The following is a 21,251-nucleotide window of genomic DNA, read 5'->3' on the forward strand; positions in this document are numbered from 1 at the left end:
TGTATCACAACCACCGGTCATTAGACTTGATAGTGTTAATTAATCCTCTGTTAATTCCATGTAAACATTGTTAAAAGCACATTAAGGCTGCACAATGAAGTGCTGAAGAGGCAGGAAATGTCAGTTATGTCCATGCAGCCTTAGTTCCGCCCTCTGTTGTGTATGCATTGTGATCTAGTCCTTAACCCTATGATCACGTACGTTGCTTCTGCAGAACCCCGGCCTGCTCAGTGCACAGGATGGACTGGAAACTGAGTGGATGAGGCAGCTGAGCTAGGTTTATTTTTATCCTCAGGCAGGAGCCCTGCCTTGAGCACTGCCCCTCCGGTGTGCTGAGTGATGTATCCCTGGGCAAGGCGGAGCTTGTCCAATATAGTAAATTCTAGAAGTGCAGGCAAAAGGCCTCTTGTTCCTTTGTGACATGGAACAAGGCTAAGTCAAGGATCCCTTATTTTCTGTCCACATTGGCATAGCCCTGCACGCATGGCACTGCAGGCATATTCCAGAATACATTCCTCTAGGGCACCAGTGCTCCTGCCTTAAAGCAAAGACTGGAATATTGTCCGTAATAAATATAACATGGCATGTAGGAAATACAGCACTGTCCCTTGGAGGAGCCCAAGAACTGCCAGAGACCCATGGTCCATCTTGCCCAGTGCCTGTTCCAAAAGTGGCCGGAGCCAGCTGCTTCAGAGAAAGAGGCAAGAACCCTGCAGTGGATAATGGTGGACTAACTTGCCCCACGGAAGTTTCTCACTGTACCCATTGGTGACACTCTCAGGGGTACTCAGGGTTGCGAGGCCCCTGCCCTTCATGCGAGGACGTCTTGTCTAGTCCTGCTGTGGATCAGCTCCCTAAAACCACCAGCCTCTGGTAGCACAAGAACTGCCTCCTAGGCCTCGCTCTCTCTGTACAGCGAGTGCTAGAAATGCCCCGAGGCCTCCAAATGTTCCCTGTAGTATCCAGCCCCTGCTCCCCTGAACACGGAGTTACCAGGACTGCTGTTGCCAACACACCAGCTTCTTAGCTAGGCCTCAGAACCCAGCTCTGTGTAACACACAGGAAATAGAGCCAGCAAGAGTGAAAACAAGAATATTAGCAAAGAATGGTCTACAGCTAGTGAGTCAGAACACTGGAAACAAATGGCTACATATAAAACACAATCAATAACATGCTTTCTGGAGCCTAAACATAACTACCAGGTTTGACCTCCTGTCTAAAGAAGCTTTTCTCACCCAAAGTTATCTCCAGTGGTTTCAGCCAGGCCTGGCTAACAGCCCTCTTTCATGAGGGCACTTGCTGTCCACTTACCTCCTAGGTGAAGGATGCCAGGGTGTGAGGTTCTGCAGAGTGCAGAATGGCCAGTGCCTCCAAGCCGTTACCCAGCAGCGTTAGCACATAGACCCGATGACACAGACCCTATGGACGTACCTACCACAGAAAGTACCACCCCAGATGGCCAAACTGACAACTTCTCTCATGGCCCCTTATTGGTCCAGGCTCCCTATTTAAGCCCAAGAGGGGTTCCCAGAAGTGTCTGTGCAACAAGATAGACTCCTCCGCCAGCTATAGCTACAGATCTGCCTGCCAGCTTGCTCTTGGACAACTGACCCCAGCTCTGAGTCTTGGCGCTGACCCCTGGTTCCTGACTCTGCCCATTGTCACTGTTCTTGGCCTCTGACCGTCACTGCTCCAGCCACTAATCCTGACCACCCAAGCCCCAGCTGTGAAAGTTTGCATGGGCTAGAAGACCCCTAACTCCCTCTGTGGAAATGGCCTCAGGCTTACCACCCCCCAGCACACCCCAACGGACACCAGGACCGCAGGAGCAGATTGACCATCTCCAGGCAGAAAATCATGCACGGTGAGCTCAGGTGATGCAATTTTTGGCTGCGAATCAGCCCCTTCAGGAACAAGTGGTCCACTTCCCCAAAGAAAACACTGCAGCCAGGCATGGATCATGGCCCTGCTTCCCCAACAAGGTCCCGGGTAACCCTGCTTGAGCATTTTGGTGGAAGCAGCCCAAAATTCAGAGGGTTCCTCAATCAATGCCACCTATTTTTCCTGCTCCACCCCAGACCTATTCCACAGAGCAGGCAAAAGTGGAAGTGTTAGACTGGCTCTCCCCTCTTGGAACAAAATACCCCAGTGGTGTAGGACTGGAACACTTCCCTGCAAGCATTCTCAACTCTTCAGTGCTACTCAGCCGAAGCCACCCTGCGGAGGCTCTGACTGGGCTGGGCTACCTCATACACCTCACCTTTCCAATGGCTCACTACTGACGCAGAATGGAATGGGACAGCTCAGCTTTATCCGTTTTGAGACAGGCTCCAGGAAGAGACCAAGGACAAGCAGGCCCAGGCAGAAACACTGACCAGTCTGGATGCCTTCATCAACTTAGCTCTCTGTATTGACAACCAGTTGTGTGAGTGAAGGGGGGAGAAAAAAGGGTGTCGTAGCTGTCCCATTGATACCCCAGCCCCATCAGCTGCAGACCAGACTCCCGAGCCCAGGCGGGTCAGTCTGGCTCACTCACATCTGACCACCAAGGTGGGGGAGCGATGCCAGCATAATAACCTACGTTTTCATGGCAGTGAGCCTGGCCCCGCTCTGGCTGCCTGCCCTTTGCAAACACTAGTCCGGAGAGACCTGACTGGAATGTGCTGTGGGCCACATAGGTCCTCCGTGCACTTTCATGTACGGATAGAGTTATGCATTCAGGATGAATCCCAACAGATACCTCCATGCTGGGCCCTTGTTGATTCTGCTGCTGCTGCTAACTTTATATACACCATTACAGCTCAAGCTGTGCAAATGCCCATATGGCTGAAATCTACCCTGGACCTCCTAGAGATGATAGTCTGGTCACTCCTGTCCCCAGGTCCGATGGAGGAAGAGACTGCATCCTGGAAGTCACCATCCAAGGACACCGAGCGACACTGCAATTCAGTGCAATCTGTTACCTGCATTTCCTGCTGATACTCAGTGTCTCTCTACAACCCCCAGGTCTTCTGGTGGTAACAAAAAATCAGCTTCCCCTACAAATTTTGCCTTCAAGTCTGTCTGCCCACAGCTAACAGTGGGTCTTTGGACCTGGGTAGACCCTTCTAGCGTGAGGCAGTGCTCATCTCCAGGGAATCCCGGGCACTTGTGAGAGGTCAGATGGGGCCATACTCAAGACTGACCCTCAATCTACCTGTCAATAACGAGACTATGGGGATGTTTTAGAGAAAAATAATGCAGCTACCCTACCCCCACACCGGGACTACAACTGCCCCATAGATTTGCAGTCTGGGGCACAGGCCCTTTAGGGTCGAATCTACACAATGTCTGAACTAGAGCCAGCTACCCTACATATGTACCTCTTACCTCTGATCCCTGAACTGCTAGACCACGTATGGTCTTCTTGGCTATCTATGAAAATGGACCTGGAGGGTGTGTGTGTGGGTGGGTGGGTGGGGGTTGTGGCTTGGGGCACATCTAGGCAGGGGATGAATGGAAGACCACCTTCCGAATCCATTACGATCACTTAGAGAACTTAGTGATGCCATCTGATCTTGTGAACACCCCTGCAACCTTCTAGCACTTTGTTTACGATGTGTTCTGGGACCTTTTGGACCAATATGTAGTCACCTATCGCGACAATACACTGTCAAACTGCATGCAGTGACTCAAGAGTGTGAGTACCACCCTCAGGGCAGACTATTAGGAACCAGGGCACAAACACCAAATTGGTTGTGAATTCTATATGCGGATTTCATCCACCAGTTATCAAGTGTAAACTCCTCAGACACTATAACAGCTAAACAGGGAGTTACAGACAGTCCTCCTTGGGCACTCCAGTCTATCTGGCTACCCAGGTGAGTTTACCTTTGTAATAGATGGTCTCTTACACCAAGAATCTCAGAAATATTCAGGTTATTCCCAGTCCTAAAGGATCGGTCACTTACCACAGGTCAATCACACCTTAGATCTCACACCAAAGACAATGCTTGTTGCTAATCCTATAATAAACTATCTGAAGATTTATTAACTAGGGAAAGGAAATGAGAGTTATGTGCAAGGTTAAAGCAGGTAAACATCCACACACCAATGAGTTACAATTTTTAGTTTCAAAAGGTAAGAGAAGTTTCTATAATAAGCAAGCTCTATATATCTGTTTGCCAGAAGCTGGGAATGGGCGATAGGGGATGGATTACTTGATTGATTGTTCTGTTCATTCCTTGTGGGGTACCTGGCATTGGCCACTGACAGAAGACAGGATACTGGGATATAGGGATCTTTGGTCGGACCCAGTCTGGCTGTTATGTTCTTAGGCTGGCTGACTGAAAACCTGTTTTTCACCTCAGCTGAAACAGACCTTATGACCATAATTTTCAGTGTATATAGATCACTCCTCGCAAACCAGGCTTGCATGCCTTTCACAATGATACTGTGACCCCCTGGCTTTTATGTGAGACCTCCAATCACACTCTTTAGTGAACCAGAATGTACCTACCAGCTACAGAATATCTCTGTAACCCCTAAGAACTCCTCGGTGCCCCTTGCCATGTGGCACTAAGAGATGCCTGGGCCCACCTCCAGATAATGTCTGGCTCATGCCCTGAAGCAGGCGGACTTAAAGCCCTGATCCATTTGTATGTTGGGTCTAGCATGTGAATGTGGATTACCTACAGACACCACCAAGCTTTTGACTGGCTCACAAGGCTCATGTGCACGTTGTCACAGGACCACCAGCTTTGCAGCATCCTGCAGCTCAGCAGCATGGCCACCAGGGGGAGGCAGTGCTACGTTCCTGTTTTCGATCTCGGGCATCCTTCATGCCTGCTAGAGGCGAGCTGGGGCTATGCGGGGCGGGGGAGGTCACTAGCCCCAGAGCTGCCTGCTGGGCCCAGGCCTTCTGTACTGGGAACCTGCCCTCAGTCCTGCCTCCCTCCCTCAACACAGGCCTGCTGGCTGCACTAGCACATCGCCCCGCCCCTCCTCTGCCGGTTCTCCCACCAAGCTCCTGGACACTGGCCTAGCACGCGTGCATGCGTGCGTGTGCATGTTAAGTGTGCATGTTTCTGTCCTGGGAGTGGGGATCTGCAGCAGGGTTTGGCACATCACGTGAGGAGAACAGACTAGGTATGAGGGCGGGTCTCAGCTGGATACACCCATCCAGACTCACTCAGGCATGAATCCAAGCCTTCACCACAGGGACCATAAATCCCCCTCCTCCTCCTCAATACAGCATCCCCAGTGACTTCTCTGAACCCTCAGCAATTAGCCAGTGTCAATTGCCGGGGACTACCTGGTGGTCTAGCCAGTGGGCCATATGAGGACTAGCCAGAGGGGCCCTGCTCTCTCTGGCTGAGGTCCATTCTGCACAGTCCTGCAAGAGGCTCAGACCCTGTGGGAACCTCCACTCTGCAGGAATCGGACAGCATACCAACTCCAAGCAGCCCAAATGTACTCCGGAGCCCATGGGGGAGAGACGCAGCAGGGCAAGCCTAGCCCTGAGCCCTCAGTAACCAAAGTAGAAATTAACCTGCCTCTTCATGTTAATATCTACTGAGCCATGAACACAGGGGAGCTGTATGCATGGCCCTGGGCTGGGGTGATTGGTGATTAGGGTGTGGAGAGGACCCTCGTAAATCACAGCTTCTTTTCAAACTCTTTAAGATAGAAATACTCCCAAGAGGTCCCATGTGGTAAGCATGCCCTGTGGGTGCAGTGAAAGCTGGTGGCAGATTATAACTGGATGTAAATCTTGCCAGGGTCCTGATCTCCTGACAGGGAAGTGGAGACCTGGTGCTAAATCGGGAAAGACTGAAAACCAGGGAGATCCAGCTTGACAATGAAGGGGTAGGGGGAGAATCAAAAAGAGAAAAGAAGGGCAAACTCCAGTGGCTTCTTGCCACAGAGCCGAGGTCCAGAGGACAGTGAGACAGGCCATTTCTGGGCTAACGCTCCAGGAGCTGAGATTCCCTGGATCCCATATTCAAAGGGGATTAAGGATCCAGTAAATGCTGGGTCACAAATACAGCCACCCATGGCCCAAGGGAGTTTGCCTTCTAGTACAGAAAATAAAATGATCCAAAAAAATAAAACTTCCCAGCCAGAGAAGAACTGGCTGAGCAGTTGTCTTTTGCTGACAGCAAGACACTGCCTGAGAATCACAGCACCGATGCTCCAAGCCACTGGCACTAGAAGGGATGGGGACGCAGGCTGACAAGGAGACAAAAAGCAAGCGTGGAACCAGGAATAAAAGGAGCGTGATTCTGCTGCCCCAAAAGTCAGTGAAAAGCCCCATTGATTTTAATGGCAGCAGGAGCCTCCAACCCTGCATGACTGGTGCAATAGAAGGAAGGCAAGGAATGCAAGCAGCCCCCTGAAAAGGACTCCAGAAATAAGCCCTCTGCACAACAAGAATTCAGTGGGGAGGAAGCAGCCAGTGGGACTTCAAAAGGGGCTGCTCAAAGAATGGGCAATAATGAAAACTCTGTACTGGAAACAGGATGGCAGAAAAGCAGTCAGATACAGGGCCAGGCTGTCAGGGAAATGAGTTCATTCCCTCTTGCTGAGCAGAAGCAAGGGTCAGGGCCCTGCAGGGCAGCTTCCCATTGGAGCAGAAAATCAGGGACGCAGTGTCTGGGTATATTCTTAGGACAACTTGTTTATTAAATGCTATAGACACCAGTCCTGGAACAGAGATGGTCACAAATGACTCGCATCTACTCCCTTCTTTCATGAATCTCAGCCCAACATCAGTGCCCAATCTGCCTCCAGAAGTGACTCTAGCTAGAAGGATTAAGGCAGAGAGCACACTCCCTTGCTGCCTGCCACAGCTCCCCAAACGCACAACTAACATTAACACAGCATTTCTTCAACACCTGACCAGCACTCACACTCTGGGGGGAAAAAATGCATAACATTATGTGTAACAGCACCCCGTGGTTACTCCTGCATTACAGCCCCCAAAGGACCAGGGAATAAGAAGGGATTTCATGATCTTCAGGGAGGACGCAACATGGATGTTATAAAAGCAGCTACAAAACTAAACCGCTTTCAGAAATCTAGCTTTGGAATACAGACAAGGTTGGACAGTCAGGAAGCAACAAGAATTGGCCAGCAGAGTGGCACAATCAGGCCTAAATTTACTTATCCACAATGTATTGCTCATGTAAAATCCTGGAGCATTTGGGATGTAGCACAGGTCCGGAATGAAGCAAACACAGCACTGACTTCCACTTAGGGATAGCACTGACCCTGAGAGCTCTGTCTGGACACCTTAATGCCTGCTGTGATACAAGGTACAAAAATGAAGGGGGAAATCTCTGCAAATGTGTTGAAGCTAATAGAGCCATCAGCATTAAGCAGCAGCGAGTTTGCGACTGGTACAGAGATTGGGTGTTTCTATTCACCCTGCCATCTACCTAAGAACAAGGGGGCACTAAATTAAATTGAAAGTCAGCACATTTAAAATGGCCCTGTTTTGTGCAGTGCACAATTAGCCTCTGGAACTCATTGCCACAAGATATCACTGAGTGCAAAAGTTCAGCAGGATTCAAAAAAGTATTGAGCATTGCTACTGATAAACATCTTTTATAAATAAGAGTTTGGGAAGGGATAGATGCCATCAAGCTTCAGGGCAGGAAACCACTTCTCACCGACAGGAGTTAGGGAGAAACTTTCCCTGTGGACAGGTTAGCCCATAACTGCAGGGTCTTGCACCTTCCTCTGAAGCAGATGGTGCTGGACAGGAGACTGGGCTAGATGGAAGTTGGGTCTGATCCGATCTGGGTATCATTTCTCTTGAATGCTGTGGTGCCTTGTTCAGTGGTCACAGATGACAGTCACGTCTTAGAGAGTGATTCTGGTCAGAATGATGGAATCCTGTCTGAGGTTTGTCAGGGCGTTTGTTGAAATTGGCAATATGGGCTTGGGGAATCATGGTCCCAAAGATGAACAGCACATGAATCTATTCAGAGATTTAAAGGCCAGAAGGGACCATTGTGATCATCTAGTCTGACCTCCTGCATAACACAGGCCAGAGAACCACCCAGAAATAACCCTCCTCGAACTACAATGTATCTATTAGAAAAACATCCAATCTGGATTTTAAAATGGCCAGTCATCCACCACAACCCTTGGTAAATTGTTCCAATGGTTAATCACCCTCACTGTTAAAAATGTGTGCCATATTTTCAACCTGAATTTGTCTACCTTCAACTTCCAGCCATTGGATCTTGTTCTACCTTTGTCTGATTGAAGAGCCCATTATCAAATATTTGTTCCCTATAGAGGCACTTATAGAGTGTAACCAATGGTTTGTCAACACGGTGTTTTAGTCCACACCCGAAGGTTGTAAATGTAAATCCGTGTGGCCTAAACATGCACTAAAATTTCCATACTCACATCAATGTAGTCCCATTTCAGACAATCCTACATTAATCTGCACTGGGGAACTTTTTGTGCACACCAGCAGTGTTTGTACAGGCCAGTAAGTGTGCAACACACTAGTGCAAATTAAAATGTACACCCCTCTGATATGGACTAAAGCAGTGGTACTCAACCAGGGGTCCAGGGCAGCCGCGAGCAGGTTTCAGGGGGTCTGCCAAACAAAGCCAGCATTAGACTCGCTGGGGCCCAGAACCATAGGCACCAACTTCCTCTCTACACGGGGGGTGCTCAACGCCTCCTTTGCCCCAGCCCCACCCCCACTCCCCCCTTTCCCCAAGCCTCCACCCCACCCCTTCCCACCCCCATTCCACCCCTGCTCTACCTCTTCCCTGCCTCTTTCTGCACCCTCCCCTGAGTATGCCCTGTCCTTGCTCCTCCCCCTCTCTCCCAATGCCTCCTGCATGCCATGAAACAGCTGATTGCGGCAGGTGGGAGGTGCTGGGAAGGAGGGGGAAGAGTTGATTGGCAGGGTCGCCTGCAGGCAAGAGGTGCTGGGGGGAAGTATGGAGCTGGCTGCCAGTGGGTGCTAAGAACTGGCTAATTTTTTTCAGTGTCTATGCCCAGGGCAGAAACCTGAAGCCCCACCACATGGGGCTGAAGCCTGGGGCCCCGAGCCCAGGGGGCCGTGGAGTTTTTATAGCATGTCAGGGGCGGGTCAGAAAGAAAAAGGTTGAGAACCCCGGACTAAAGCACCATGTAGGTGTGTGCCCAAGGCACCCCAAGTCTTCTCTTTGTTAAGCTCAATAGATTGCGCCCCTGGAGTCTGTCACTAGTCGGCAGGTTTTCTAACCCTTTCATCCTTCTCATGGCTCTTCTCTGAACCCTCTCCAAAACAGCAACCTCCATCTTCAATTGTTGGCACCAGAACTGGACACAGTTTTCCAGCAGCAGTCACACCAGTGCCAAATACAGAGGTAAAATAGCCTCTCTGCTCCTACTTGAAATTCCCATTTATACAACCAAGGATCACATTAGCTCATGTTCAGTTAATTATCCACAGTAACCCTCAAGTCTTTTCAAACTCACTGCGTCCCAGGATAGAGTCCCCCATTCAGTAAGTATGGCCTACATTCTTTGTTCTGTCATCTGCAAACATTATCAATTATGATTTTATGTTTTCTTCCAGTTCATTGATAAAAATGTTAAGGAGTGTAGGGCCAAGAACTGAACCCTGCAGGACCCCACTAGAAGTACACCCTCTTGACGATGATTCTCCATTTACAATTACACCCTGAGACCTGTCCATTAGTTTTTAATCCATGTGTGCCATGTTATTTTTGTGTTACTCTAGTTTTTTAATCAAAATGTTGTGCAGTACCTAGTCAAATGCCTTACAGAAATCTAAGTATATTATATAAACATTATTACTTTTATCAACCAAATTTATCATTTGCTCCATTATTTTGCCCAGGATAGATATCAGGCTGACAGGCCTAGAGTTACCCAGGTCAACCCATTTACACTTTTTAAATATTAGCACAAAGTTAGTTTTCTTCCAGTCTTCTGGAACTTCCCCAGTGCTCCAGGAGTTATTGAAAATCAACATTAACAGTCCAGTGAATACCTCAGCCAGCTCTTTTAAAACTCTTAGATGCAAGTTATTTGGACCTGCTGATTAAAGAGTACCTAACTTTAGTAGTTGCTCTTTAATATCTTCCTGAGTTAAAATCAGCCAATTGAGAACATTAGTCAAGAAATAACAGATACCCATATGAAACAAATCAACAATTCAAAGTTTCTGAGTGTGACTGCAGATGAAACAAAAAACAGTGGGGGGAAAGGAATGCATAATCATTTTGGTTTAGATACTTGCACCACAATATACTCAGAGAGAACTTGTTCCAGGTAACAGAAAGCCATGGTGTGCCTTGCAGAGACACAGCAGAGAAGATATTGCCTGAGCTGCAAACTTTTGGAACTGATGATCTCAATGTATTTTTGGATTTGGGCTTTGATGGAGCTAGTGCAAAGAGTGATTTTCCTGGAGCTCAGGCACTCATTTTCTGTAAGGCCCCAATTTTGGTCTATGTCCAAGTCAGTGTCTAAAATTAGTTATTAGTAAATCTAGTGAGGCTCCTGCAATTCATAACTGTTGGAGTACAATTGAAAAAGAACAACATTCAGCCAAAACATGATCTGTCTGGGACATCATGTTGAAGGCCCACACATTCACTGGGAGTCAATGGGTTGATCAGCATGCCAGCACTATTTTCCACCACCATTATCCCCATAGTTTGGATACTGCAGAGGAGGCCAAAGGTCAAAACGCTCCAGGAGATGCAAATATTCTCCTTCATGTTTTACAACAGAGAATTTACCATTTCCCTTGGCATTCTGGAGGCACCTTTGCATGAGGAAGTGTCAGCACTGCACTGCAGAGTACCACGACGGACGTTTTTGCCAGCCACGACCAACGATCAGACTGAAAAGGTGAAGCGATGCTTCCAAGATTGGCAGCCGAAGCGTGATGAATTCAACAAACTCTGCAAAAGCCAAACAAAAAGGAAGGGATGCTGGCCAAGAGCTTTCAATGTCCATGTTGTCAAGTGACACCGCCACCAGCAGAGTTTGCTCCTCTGAAGTCTGGGCTGCCACATTACAGAAGATCCCTGTTTGTTCCATTTGTGCTCTACACAGCTAAATAACAAATCTGGAGCTTGTACTAAAACTTTGCTTTGCTGCCTATTTATTTCAACAACTACAACTACAGTGACCTTGGGAAATGACTTAGCTACTATTCACTATATTAACCTGATGGCAAACATCAGGAGTAGAATCTGGCCCCACTGACATCAATATGAGTTCAGTTCAGCCAGGATTTCCACCCAAGTCTCCACTGACTACCAAACTCAGCATGACCCAATATTCTTTTGAAGCATCCAAAGGTCATTAAGAATACTGACTACTCTGCCTGTGACTGCAGCGACTAGGGGATGTTCTTTTTCCGCCCTTGCTTGCCCGAAAAACTACTGCTGCACCACAGTGAGTAAAGTCTGGTTGGCCATGTCAGATCTAGGAAAAAAGGTGTGTTTTAACATGCGTTAGCTAACACATATTAAAATACTAATGCAGACAAGGCAAACTATACTGCTAGCACTTTAGCTGGTCAAGGGAACCTCCCTGTTAAGCCTAAAATTTGAACAAGTGCTTGAAAACTTACCCTTCCCCCCCTAGGGAAGACAAAATTCATTGCTCTGAAGGCAAGAAGGAATCATTTTGTCTAGGTATAGCACAGGACAGAAAATTTCACCCAGTAATGTTTGCATCAAGCCAATAACCTCTGTCAGAGCTATGACAGATCTTTTAGAAAGACTTCCAGCCTTGATTTAAAGAGTTCAGGTAATGGAACAACTTCCTTATGGATTACCAATGGTTAATGACCCTCACTCTGAAAAACATGCCCCTTATGTCTAATCTGAATTTCTCTAGCTTCAGCTTCCATCCATTGGATCGCACTGTGCCTTTTTCTGGTAGATTAAATAGCAGTCTGCTCTCAGAAATCTATTCCCCAGATAGGTATGGATAGACCGTGACCAAGTCACCTTCTCTTGGCTAAACTAGGCAGATCCAGCAGGAGTAAAGAGGTTACTTTACCTCTGTATTTGGCACTGGTGTGACCACTGCTGGAATCCTGTGCCCAGTTCTGGTGCCCACATTTTAAGAAGGATATTAATACATTGGAGGGATTCAGAGAAGAGCCACAAGAATGATTAAAAAACATGACCTATAGTGAAAGGCTCATACAGCTCCATCTATTTAGCTTAACAAAGAGAACACTAGGCAATGACTGGATCACAGTCTGTAAGTACCTAGCTGGGGAACAAACATTTAATGGTGGGCTCTTCAGTGAAGCTGGAATAGTTATAACATGATCCAAAAGTGGGAAGTTGAATCATAGAATGTCAGGGTTGGAAGGGACCTCAGGAGGTCATCTAGTCCAACCCCCTGCTCAAAGCAGGACCAACTCCAACTATAAGGCATATCTTTTTAAAGGTGAGAATAATTAACCACTGGAACAATTTATCAAGGTTTGGTGGATTCTCCCTTGCTGACTATTTTAAATCAAGACAGGCTGCTTTTTCTAAAAGCTCTGCTCTGGGAATTATTGTGAGGAAGTTCTATGGCCTGCGTTTTAGTGGAAGTCATACTAGATGATCAGAACTGTCCCTTCCGTGAGCTTCTTTCATCTCTCACTAGAAGACAGGTTTGCCAGCCCTCGAGGCCATTGTCTGAACCCTTTCCAATTTTTCAACATCCTTTTCTGAAGTGTGGACCCCAACACTGAATGAGGCTTCCCCGCTGAGACATCCAAGGAGTGTGTTTGCCCTTTGTCATGTTCAGAGTCCACTTTCCAGGGTACAGTCCCGCTTTGTAGAGCTTCGCTTTGATGTTTGGTCTGTCGGCATGCCTGGAAAGAGCTGGCTGGCTCTCGTGCGATTCATCCTCTCTCATAAAGACGCAGCTAATGTGGACAGCTCATTTGCATGTTGTCTTGCCCCCCCCCCCGATCTGCGGCTGGCAGTGACCCCCCAACTCTGTTCTCCAGCCTCATCTCCTAGACAAAGCGCCTTTCCCCCCCCTCTCTGAACTTGAACCTCTCCGTGGGCTCCCCCTTGCTATCGGGTCCCAGCTGCCTTTGCTTTTCCACCCCTTCAGGACGGGCTACAGCTAACCTGACAGGCCATCTCCGCTCCTCTCCCTCACAGCTGCTGCAAGAGCCGTCTCCTCCGCAGCAACTGACCGGCCGCCGCCCTGTCTCTCCCCCCAACACGCTTCGGACATGGGCTGCGACCTGCCTCGCCCCAGCCTGGCTCGCTCGGGCTGTGGTGAGGCTGGGAAAGGCCGGGTCATTCTGGAAGGCACTGGGCAAATCCCGCACACCAGCGAGGTCGGACCGTGCCCTCCGCACCCCCTTCGCCTGCTAGCGAGGAATCGCGGCCCCCAGGGACAGCCCCCCTCCTCCCAAGAGACCCTACAATAACCAACGCCCGCGGTGCCCCCGAGGGAGAAGAGCTCGGAAGGGGCCAGGGCCGTGGCGGGGGCGAGGAGCTGCAGCCCGGCCGGGCACGGGGCGGGGAGGCCCCGGGGCGGGCAGAAGGCGGCGGCTCCGCGTCCCCCAGAGCCTGGCCCGGGATCAGGGGAACCAATGTGGAATTTCCTGGCTGGCCGGGCGCCCTCCTGCTGCTGCCGAGAGGGGCGCGGAGGAGGCGGCGGCGGGGCAGCTCGGCTCTCGCACTGCAGCTTCCGGCCGGGACCCCGCAGGCAGCCGCCGCCGGGGAGCCAGGGCTGCCGCGCTCGGGCCGGAGAGCGGACCGCGCTGCCCCGCCCAGGAGCCGCCGCGCTGCAGCAGCCCGGCGCCCGAGCGAAGGAGACGCCGATGGAGGCGCCCGGGGGCCCGGCCGCCGGGCTCCGGGGGCTGCCTCCGCCCGGGCGGGCTGGAGCGCTGCTGCTGCTGCTGCTGAGCTGGGGAGCTGCCCAGGAGCTGCGTCCCGGCGGGAGGAACGTGTGCGGAGCAAGCGGGTAGGAGCGGCCGCGGCCCCACCGCCCCCTGCCCAGCCGCGGGAACCCGCTGCCCCGGGAGAGAGCTGCCTCTGCCTGCCCCCTCCCGCTGGAGAGGGGCTCTGCGATTCCCACCCCCCGAGAGGGGCTGCTGGGGGCGAGGGTCCCGCTGGCCCTGCGATCTCTCCCGCCCCTGAGAGGGGCTGCTGGGGGGCGAGGGTCCCGCTGGCCCTGCGATCCCCCCCCCCCCGAGAGGGGCTGCTGGGGGCGAGGGTCCCGCTGGCCCTGCGATCTCCCCCGCCCCCGAGAGGGGCTGCTGGGGGGCGAGGGTCCCGCTGGCCCTGCGATCCCCCCCCCGAGAGGGGCTGCTGGGGGCGAGGGTCCCGCTGGCCCTGCGATCTCCCCCGCCCCCGAGAGGGGCTGCTGGGGGGCGAGGGTCCCGCTGGCCCTGCGATCCCCCCCCCGAGAGGGGCTGCTGGGGGCGAGGGTCCCGCTGGCCCTGCGATCTCTCCCGCCGCTGAGAGGGGCTGCTGGGGGGCGAGGGTCCCGCTGGCCCTGCGATCCCCCCCCCCGAGAGGGGCTGCTGGGGGCGAGGGTCCCGCTGGCCCTGCGATCTCTCCCGCCGCTGAGAGGGGCTGCTGGGGGGCGAGGGTCCCGCTGGCTCTGCGATCCCCCCCGCCCCCGAGAGGGGCTGCTGGCGGCGAGGGTCCCGCTGGCCCTGCGATCTCTCCCGCCGCTGAGAGGGGCTGCTGGGGGGCGAGGGTCCCGCTGGCCCTGCCCTAGCCCCCCGGATTTGGGCTGCTGGGGGCGATCCCAATGCTGGGCGAAGCGGCAAAAGCTGCTGGAGTGCCCGTTCTGGCTGCGGGCATTGGCCGCTGGGGATCAGTGGCCCCTCCGAAGGAGGTTTTGGGTGGCTGGGGTCCCGCCTGTGGATACGGAGACGGGGCAGTTCTAGCTAACGGCCCCCGGCCGGCCGGCATGGTTCCGACCCGCGGCACCTGGTAGGGCAGGGTCTGTGCACTCCTACATCTATGCACAGCTGCCCCCGGAACCACTTGGGTCCGGGGGACCGGTGTCACCTGGATCGGCCCCACTGCCACGATCGGGCTGGCCGAGCTTGTAACTTTAGTCGCACGTTTCTCGGCATCCCTGTCTGGAGTGCCAGCTCAGAGCTCCGCATGCCTTTGGCTTCCCCTCCCTCCTTCCAGCGAGCGCCGCTTTCTGGAGAATTAACCCCGTCGTGGTCTACTGCTCTCGGGATGCTGCAGCTCCCTCTTCCCCCTGCCAAGCCCGAACCCCACCAGCACCCGTGGGCCGCTCGCCCCAGCCCCTGGAGCGCAGGGCCGGCCCCAGGGCTGGCATTTCTGGGGAGATCCCGTACAGCAGGTTGCCCCCTGCCTCGAGGTTCCGAGGGAAAACACGCAGCCCAAGTGTAACCTAAAACCCAGTGGAAAGGAGGCTCCATCTGCTTTAGATTTAAACTCTTGCAAACAAACCCTCCTAGACAAGAGGACTTTCCAATTCTGTGGAATTTCTGCACCCCCCCCCCCATGGAAGCGTCTAGTCTTTTTTTTTTTTTTTTTGCAAGACAAAGTCCCTTTTGTGTGGTACTGCGGGGCGGTGGGGTCTGACACCACCGTGCTCGGGTAGGGGGCTAGTCAGGGGCTGGGGTGTAGCATGATGAGCTGGGGTCCATGTGACCCAGTAGGCTGTCTGTGGGAAGGAGAGCAATTGTGCGTGTGTAAAATTAAAAACAAAAACAAAAAAAACCAGGGTCACCAGAGCTGGTGAGGAGCTCATCCTGCCCTGCCCCTGCTTGCTGTGCGTGTACATGGTGATTGGTGACTCCTGGCGTGGAGGAGACAGTCTCCTCTCTGGGGTCACTGGCCCACTCTTGGGCAGGGGCTGGATGGGGGGCGTTGGGAGTTAGCTCGCCCGTGGGCTGGAGCAGTACAGAATCAAGGAGATGTTAATGTTGGCTCCAAACGTCCTGACTCTCCTAGTCACTAGACGAGCTGCGCTGGAGCCCACGGGGGCTGGCAAGCAGGGGGTTGGCGCTGGTTCCCCTTCAGCTGCCTCACCAGAGCGTCTGACTCCTCTAGCAAGGCCCAGGAAGTCCAGGGAGTTGCTAGAGTCCCTGCCTCGCTCTCCAAACAGCTGCTTAGAGGCCACCACTTCCTCCCATTTGATCGTATCCCTGACGCTGCAGATTGTTTTCACAAGCCCAACTGCTCCACAGCACTGGATTTGAAGCAAGGTCTCATTTTCAGCATGCGGCTGGAGTGGGAGGAGGGAAGGGGGCCAGAAGAACTGCCAACAAACCAGACTTTCAAGCAGCAGGTTGGTTTGTGGGGCAGGAGCTCAGACCTGCTCTTTGCAGGAGGGAAGAGCCCCTTTCTTTTCTAGCCCCTGGCCCATGCTGGGGATGGGCTGCTACCTCGGGACAGAGCATATATTCACCTTTTGTATCGTGGCTTGTGAGGTCAAATGAGTCCACAAGCTATGACAGGAACAACACACAACTTTCATGGGCTCTCAAGGGGCTTGGATAATGGGCTCATTGAGCAAAACTTCCCAGCTCCAGTGCCCTCTCCTCAAATTACAGGCCGCATTTTCTAGTGAGACAGTTTATGAACCAGAACAGGCGTCAGAATCCCAGCCATGTGCTCACTTAGGAGCTGGCCTTCTTGCTGCAGGGGGAATAGAGAGTATCTCTCTCATTGCTATTTAGGGGGGAAACCCTCCAATTTTCTGAAAAAACTACTGAGTATCCCCTCCATCCCCCCCAACCTCCCTTCAGCCACCTTCATTCCAAAAATGCAACAAGAGCCAGCAGAGAGACCATGGCCAGGCTGGACGACACCCCCCCCCCCCTTGTGTTTTTCAGAGGCACTCAAAGGGAGGGACTTGCCTGGAGCCTGGTTCCAGGTGCAGCAATAGCCATATTGTTACAAAGAACCAGTGCTTGAGAAGTGGAAACAAAATCCCTGCTCCAGGGCAGGCCAGAACTGAGGGAGCCCTGCCTGGCACCTCCCCACTCTCTGTAGGGAGGCCACGTCTCACCTGGTGCACTCACCATCGAAGTCAACAATATTCCACAGGATGCCTTGAACTTGACCCTTCCCCTCCTTAGTGCCTTATTCTGGTTCTGCCTCCTGGTGGGCAGTGGAGGCAGGAGGGAAGGTGGATGGGTAGATGTCTCATTTCCTGGTCTTTACAGTGCGGATAACCACTGGAAGCTCTTCTGGGCAAGACCTGTTTATTGCAGAGTCTGTGAAGTGCCTGGTGCAGGGGGCCACAATCTCAGCTGGAGTTTCTAGGAGCTACCTAATAGAAACAATAAATACAGTAGGCAGGTTGGGTGGGAGTGTGGGGGCGGCACCCTGGGAAAGGGACAGCTAGTAAATAGTCATTCTATTCAACCTTCTAAAACCCCTCCCCCATGTTCTGCCCCGATCGCCCACTAACCCCCTGCCCTGCATACCCAGTTCCAGTGCCTTGTCCCCACTCCCAGCCATCCCCCTCTAGGCTGCTGTCCCCCCACCTAGTCTACCCGAGAGGGACTGGATTTGTACACTTTTAAAATCTACTCATCCTGATGTCAGAGGCACTTAGAAAACCCAGTGAAGGAGGCATACATTTCATGGGAGGTTCCCACCCCATGCACTGTGGTGGTTACTAGTGGAGTTCCTCCAGGACTGGTCTGGGTACCCATCTTATTCAATGTTGTTAGTAATGATATTGGTACAAAAAGTAGGAGTGTGACAATGAAATTTGCTAATGACATGAAGTTCAGCATCGTCAATACAGAGGAGGATGGGCACGTTATACAGGAACATCTGGATGATCTTGAAGACTGGAGTGACAGAAATGGAAGGAAATTCAATAGTACAAAGTGCAAGGTCAACCACTTAGGGTCTAATACGAATTTCTGCTACCAGCTGGGGGCTCATCATTTGGAAGTGACAGAGGAGGAGAGAGACCTGGGTGCGTGAGTCGATCACAGGATGACTCTGAGCTACCAATGTGATGCAGCTGTGAAAAAAAGCAAATGCAGTCCTAGGTTGTATCAAGGCATTTCAAGCAGAGATATTGAAGTATTAATGCCATTGTACGAGGAGCTGGTAAGACCTCACCTGGAACACTGTGTACACTTCTGGTCATCCGTGTTCCATTCCACACTAGGTGTGTTCACCGCGAGCACAGTCACTGGAAATTTTTCCCTCAGTGGTCCCCGGCAGGTTGGCTCTAGCGCCCTCTGGTGCTGCGCGCTCATGCGCCGGTATAAGGGGTCTGGCTGACTCCACATCCTCTCAGTTCCTTCTTACCGCCCGTGACAGTCACTGGAACTGTTCTTGTTTTGGCTGTACTGAGTGGTCTTTGTTTTACTCTATTCTCTCTGTTTTCATTCTAGCCCAGTTCTTTATTTCTTACGTGGACTATTGTTAGTTGGTTATACATAGTTAGTTGGTGCTTCTTGCTGTGTTAGCGAAGTTTCATCTGTTCCCAGTACTGGGGCATGCCTTGGTCTTTGGGCTTCAAGCCCTGAGCCTTCTGTGTCAAGGCCATGCCCGTGGGTGACCCACTCTCCGGTTAAAGTGCTTGCGTGAGACCCATATCGGGGATCACTGTCAGATCTGCTGTCCGTTCACGCTGTGTATAAAGAAAGGCCCGGAGGCCAGGCTGAAGTTCCTGCTGATGGAGGTGGTGCGCCGACCCTCTTTGGAGCCGAGCCGGTCGGACTCAGCACCGAGTCCCTCGGTGGCAGTGTGGAGTGCTCCTCCCGCTGTGAGAGACTCTCAGCACTGTTCCCCATCGCTGGTGCTGAGAAGAAGCAGCTGGCCAAGAGGTGGCATTCCCCGACTCTAAGGAAGGCCAAACACGGGGAGTGCAGGGGAGTGCGACCTAAATTGGCCACTCCTCCGACCTGCTCCGCAGGCAGCACCATTGATTCCATCCTGTACGTAGGCTCCGTTGAGTCCGGTCCCCATCATCAGCACCGGAGGGACAGCGCAGCACCAGTGTAATTGCAGTGCTGTGCTCCCTGGAGGCATTTAGGGCAGCCAGAGACTTGCTGGCGCGGTTGGTACCGTTGTTGCCAGCAGTGCACGAGCTGTCACTGGCGGTGCTGGTGGGTAGAAGGGCGAAAGTGCCCCGTGGCCTCAAAGGGCTGGAAGTGGAGGTGGTCAAAGCATCCTCCCACAGCTTGGTCAATGTATTGACCGCGGAGGCCCCGTCTAAGGTGATTCTACCTCTCAATGAGGCCAGCATGGGACCAGTTAAAGCCCTGTGGCAAACCCCATCCTCCTTGCCTCCCACTTCAAAGAGGGCCAAAAAGAAGTACTTTGTTCCCGCCCAGGGGTATGAGTACTTGTATTCCTCTCCAGACCAGGGCTGCAAGGAGCAACCCCCTAAGGCAAAGGACTCAAAGAAACTAGGCCTCTTTTGAAGAAAGGTTTATTCTCCATGGGCTTTACCAACCAGCTGGCATTGCCAGGGAGGTACGATTTCATGGTCTGGGACTTTGTCAAAATTCAAGGACTTGCTTCCCCAAGAGTCCAGGCAGGAGTTCTCCACTCTGGTGGAGCAGGGGAAGTCTGCAGCCAGGGCTTCCTTGCAAGCCATGCTGGATGCAACAGACTCAGTGGCCAGACCCAGGGTCTCTGCAGTGGCCACGCGCAGATGCTCTTGGCTTCAGTGCTCAGGCTTGCTGACGGAGGTCTAGCCATCCCTTCATGATCTTCTGTTTGAAGGTGCTTTGCTCTTCTCAGAGCAAACATATGCAAAGCTCCATGGCCCAAAGGACTCCAGAGCCAGCCTCAAGTCCCTGGGTCTCTACGCCCTGGCGCTTTGAGGAAGCACTTCAGGCCCCAGCACTCCACCCGTTTCTTGGCTCTACCACCCCCCAGGCAACTGCCCCTGTCTGCCTCAGCATCGCTACCCAGCCCGCCCAGATACTGGGGGGCAGTTAAGCAGAACTTTTGATGGGACACCCAAGGGCATTATGCCAGTTGCTGTGTCACTGGATCCTGTCTCCTTGTTGTTTTCAGACCGCCTGTCCCACTTCAGCTCAGCACAGTCTCATATCACTACAGACCACTGGGTGCTGAGCACTGTGGAAAGGGGTTATACAGTCCAGTATATTTCCACTCCTCCCCTCCATCCTCTCTCCCTGTCCCTCTTCAGGGCTCATCTCATGAGCAACTGCTAGCCCAGGAGGTGCCAGCCCTCCTCTGAGGGGGAGCCATGGAGAAGGTTCCTCAGGACTTAAGAGAGAAGGGGTTTTTCTACTGCTATTTCCTAATTCCAAGGGTGCTCTCTGACCTATTGTAGATCTGCGATGCCTCAACAGATACCTCAAAAAGCTGAAGTTCCACATGGTCTCCCTGGCCTCCATCTTTCCCTCCCTGCATCCAGGGGACTGCTATGTTGCCCTCAATTAGAGAGAAGCTTATTTCCACATCTCACTTTTCCAAGGCTGCAGAAGCGTTCTCAGGTTTGCTGTAGACCAGACTCGCTACCAATTTGCGGTTCTCCTGTTTGGCCTGTCGGCAGCCCTACACGTTTTTGCGAAATGCATGGAGGTAGTGGCGGCCTTCCTGAGAAGATGAGGGGTCCAAGTCTACCCAGACCTCGACGACTGGCTGGTCAAAGGCCGGTCTGAGGCCCAGGTGGAGGCTAATATCCACCTCATACAGCCAACCTTTTGAGCACTGGGCCTACTTATAAACAAACAGAACTCTGCCCTGGCCCATGTGTAGAGGATAGAGTTTATTGGAGCAGTGTTCAATTACTCCCAGGCCAGGGTCTTCTTCCCAGAAGCCTACTTCCAGACAATGGCATCATCGACAGCGCAGGTCAAGGCCCATCCGGTCACGATGGCCCGTTTTTGCCTCAAATTGTAAGGTCACATGGCCGCGGGCACATATGTAGTGCAGTACACCTCAGACCCCTTCAAGTTTGCCTGGCCTCAGTGTACTCGCCAAGCCGCCACCACCTGGACTTGGTGCTCATAGCACCTGCCCCAGTCCTTGCCTACCTCAACTGGTGGAGGGACCCTCTGTCAGTCCTTTCAGGCATCCCCTTCTCCCGGCCCCAGCCCTCAATATCCATAGTCTTGGATGTGTCAGAACTAGGATGGGGGGCTCACCTGGGGCCTGTCAGGTGTTCTTACCCCACATTGTGAACAAGAACATGCTAGTGCTCACGGACAACACAGCAGACATGTTCTACCTCAACAGGCAAGGAGGGGCTTGCTCTTCCTGTGTCAGGACGCTATCCACTTGTGGAGGTTTTGCATAAAGCAC

The 21,251-nt window shown here is 52.3% G+C and overlaps 1 protein-coding gene across 2 annotated transcripts in view; it reads left to right on the forward strand.

The window, feature by feature from the left end:
- Window positions 1-13,131: 13,131 nt before the first annotated feature.
- SCARF2 (scavenger receptor class F member 2) overlaps window positions 13,132-21,251 on the forward strand; it is a 105,267-nt gene continuing 97,147 nt past the window's right edge. For both annotated transcript variants that reach the window (XM_073313044.2, XM_073313045.2), the window contains exon 1: window positions 13,132-13,965. In XM_073313044.2, the coding sequence (XP_073169145.1) occupies window positions 13,592-13,965 (374 nt within the window). In that variant the 5' untranslated portion in view covers window positions 13,132-13,591. The remainder of the gene's footprint in view (window positions 13,966-21,251) is intronic.

Source organism: Lepidochelys kempii, chromosome 15 (assembly GCF_965140285.1).
Source record: "Lepidochelys kempii isolate rLepKem1 chromosome 15, rLepKem1.hap1, whole genome shotgun sequence".
NCBI classification, from domain to species: domain Eukaryota; kingdom Metazoa; phylum Chordata; order Testudines; family Cheloniidae; genus Lepidochelys; species Lepidochelys kempii.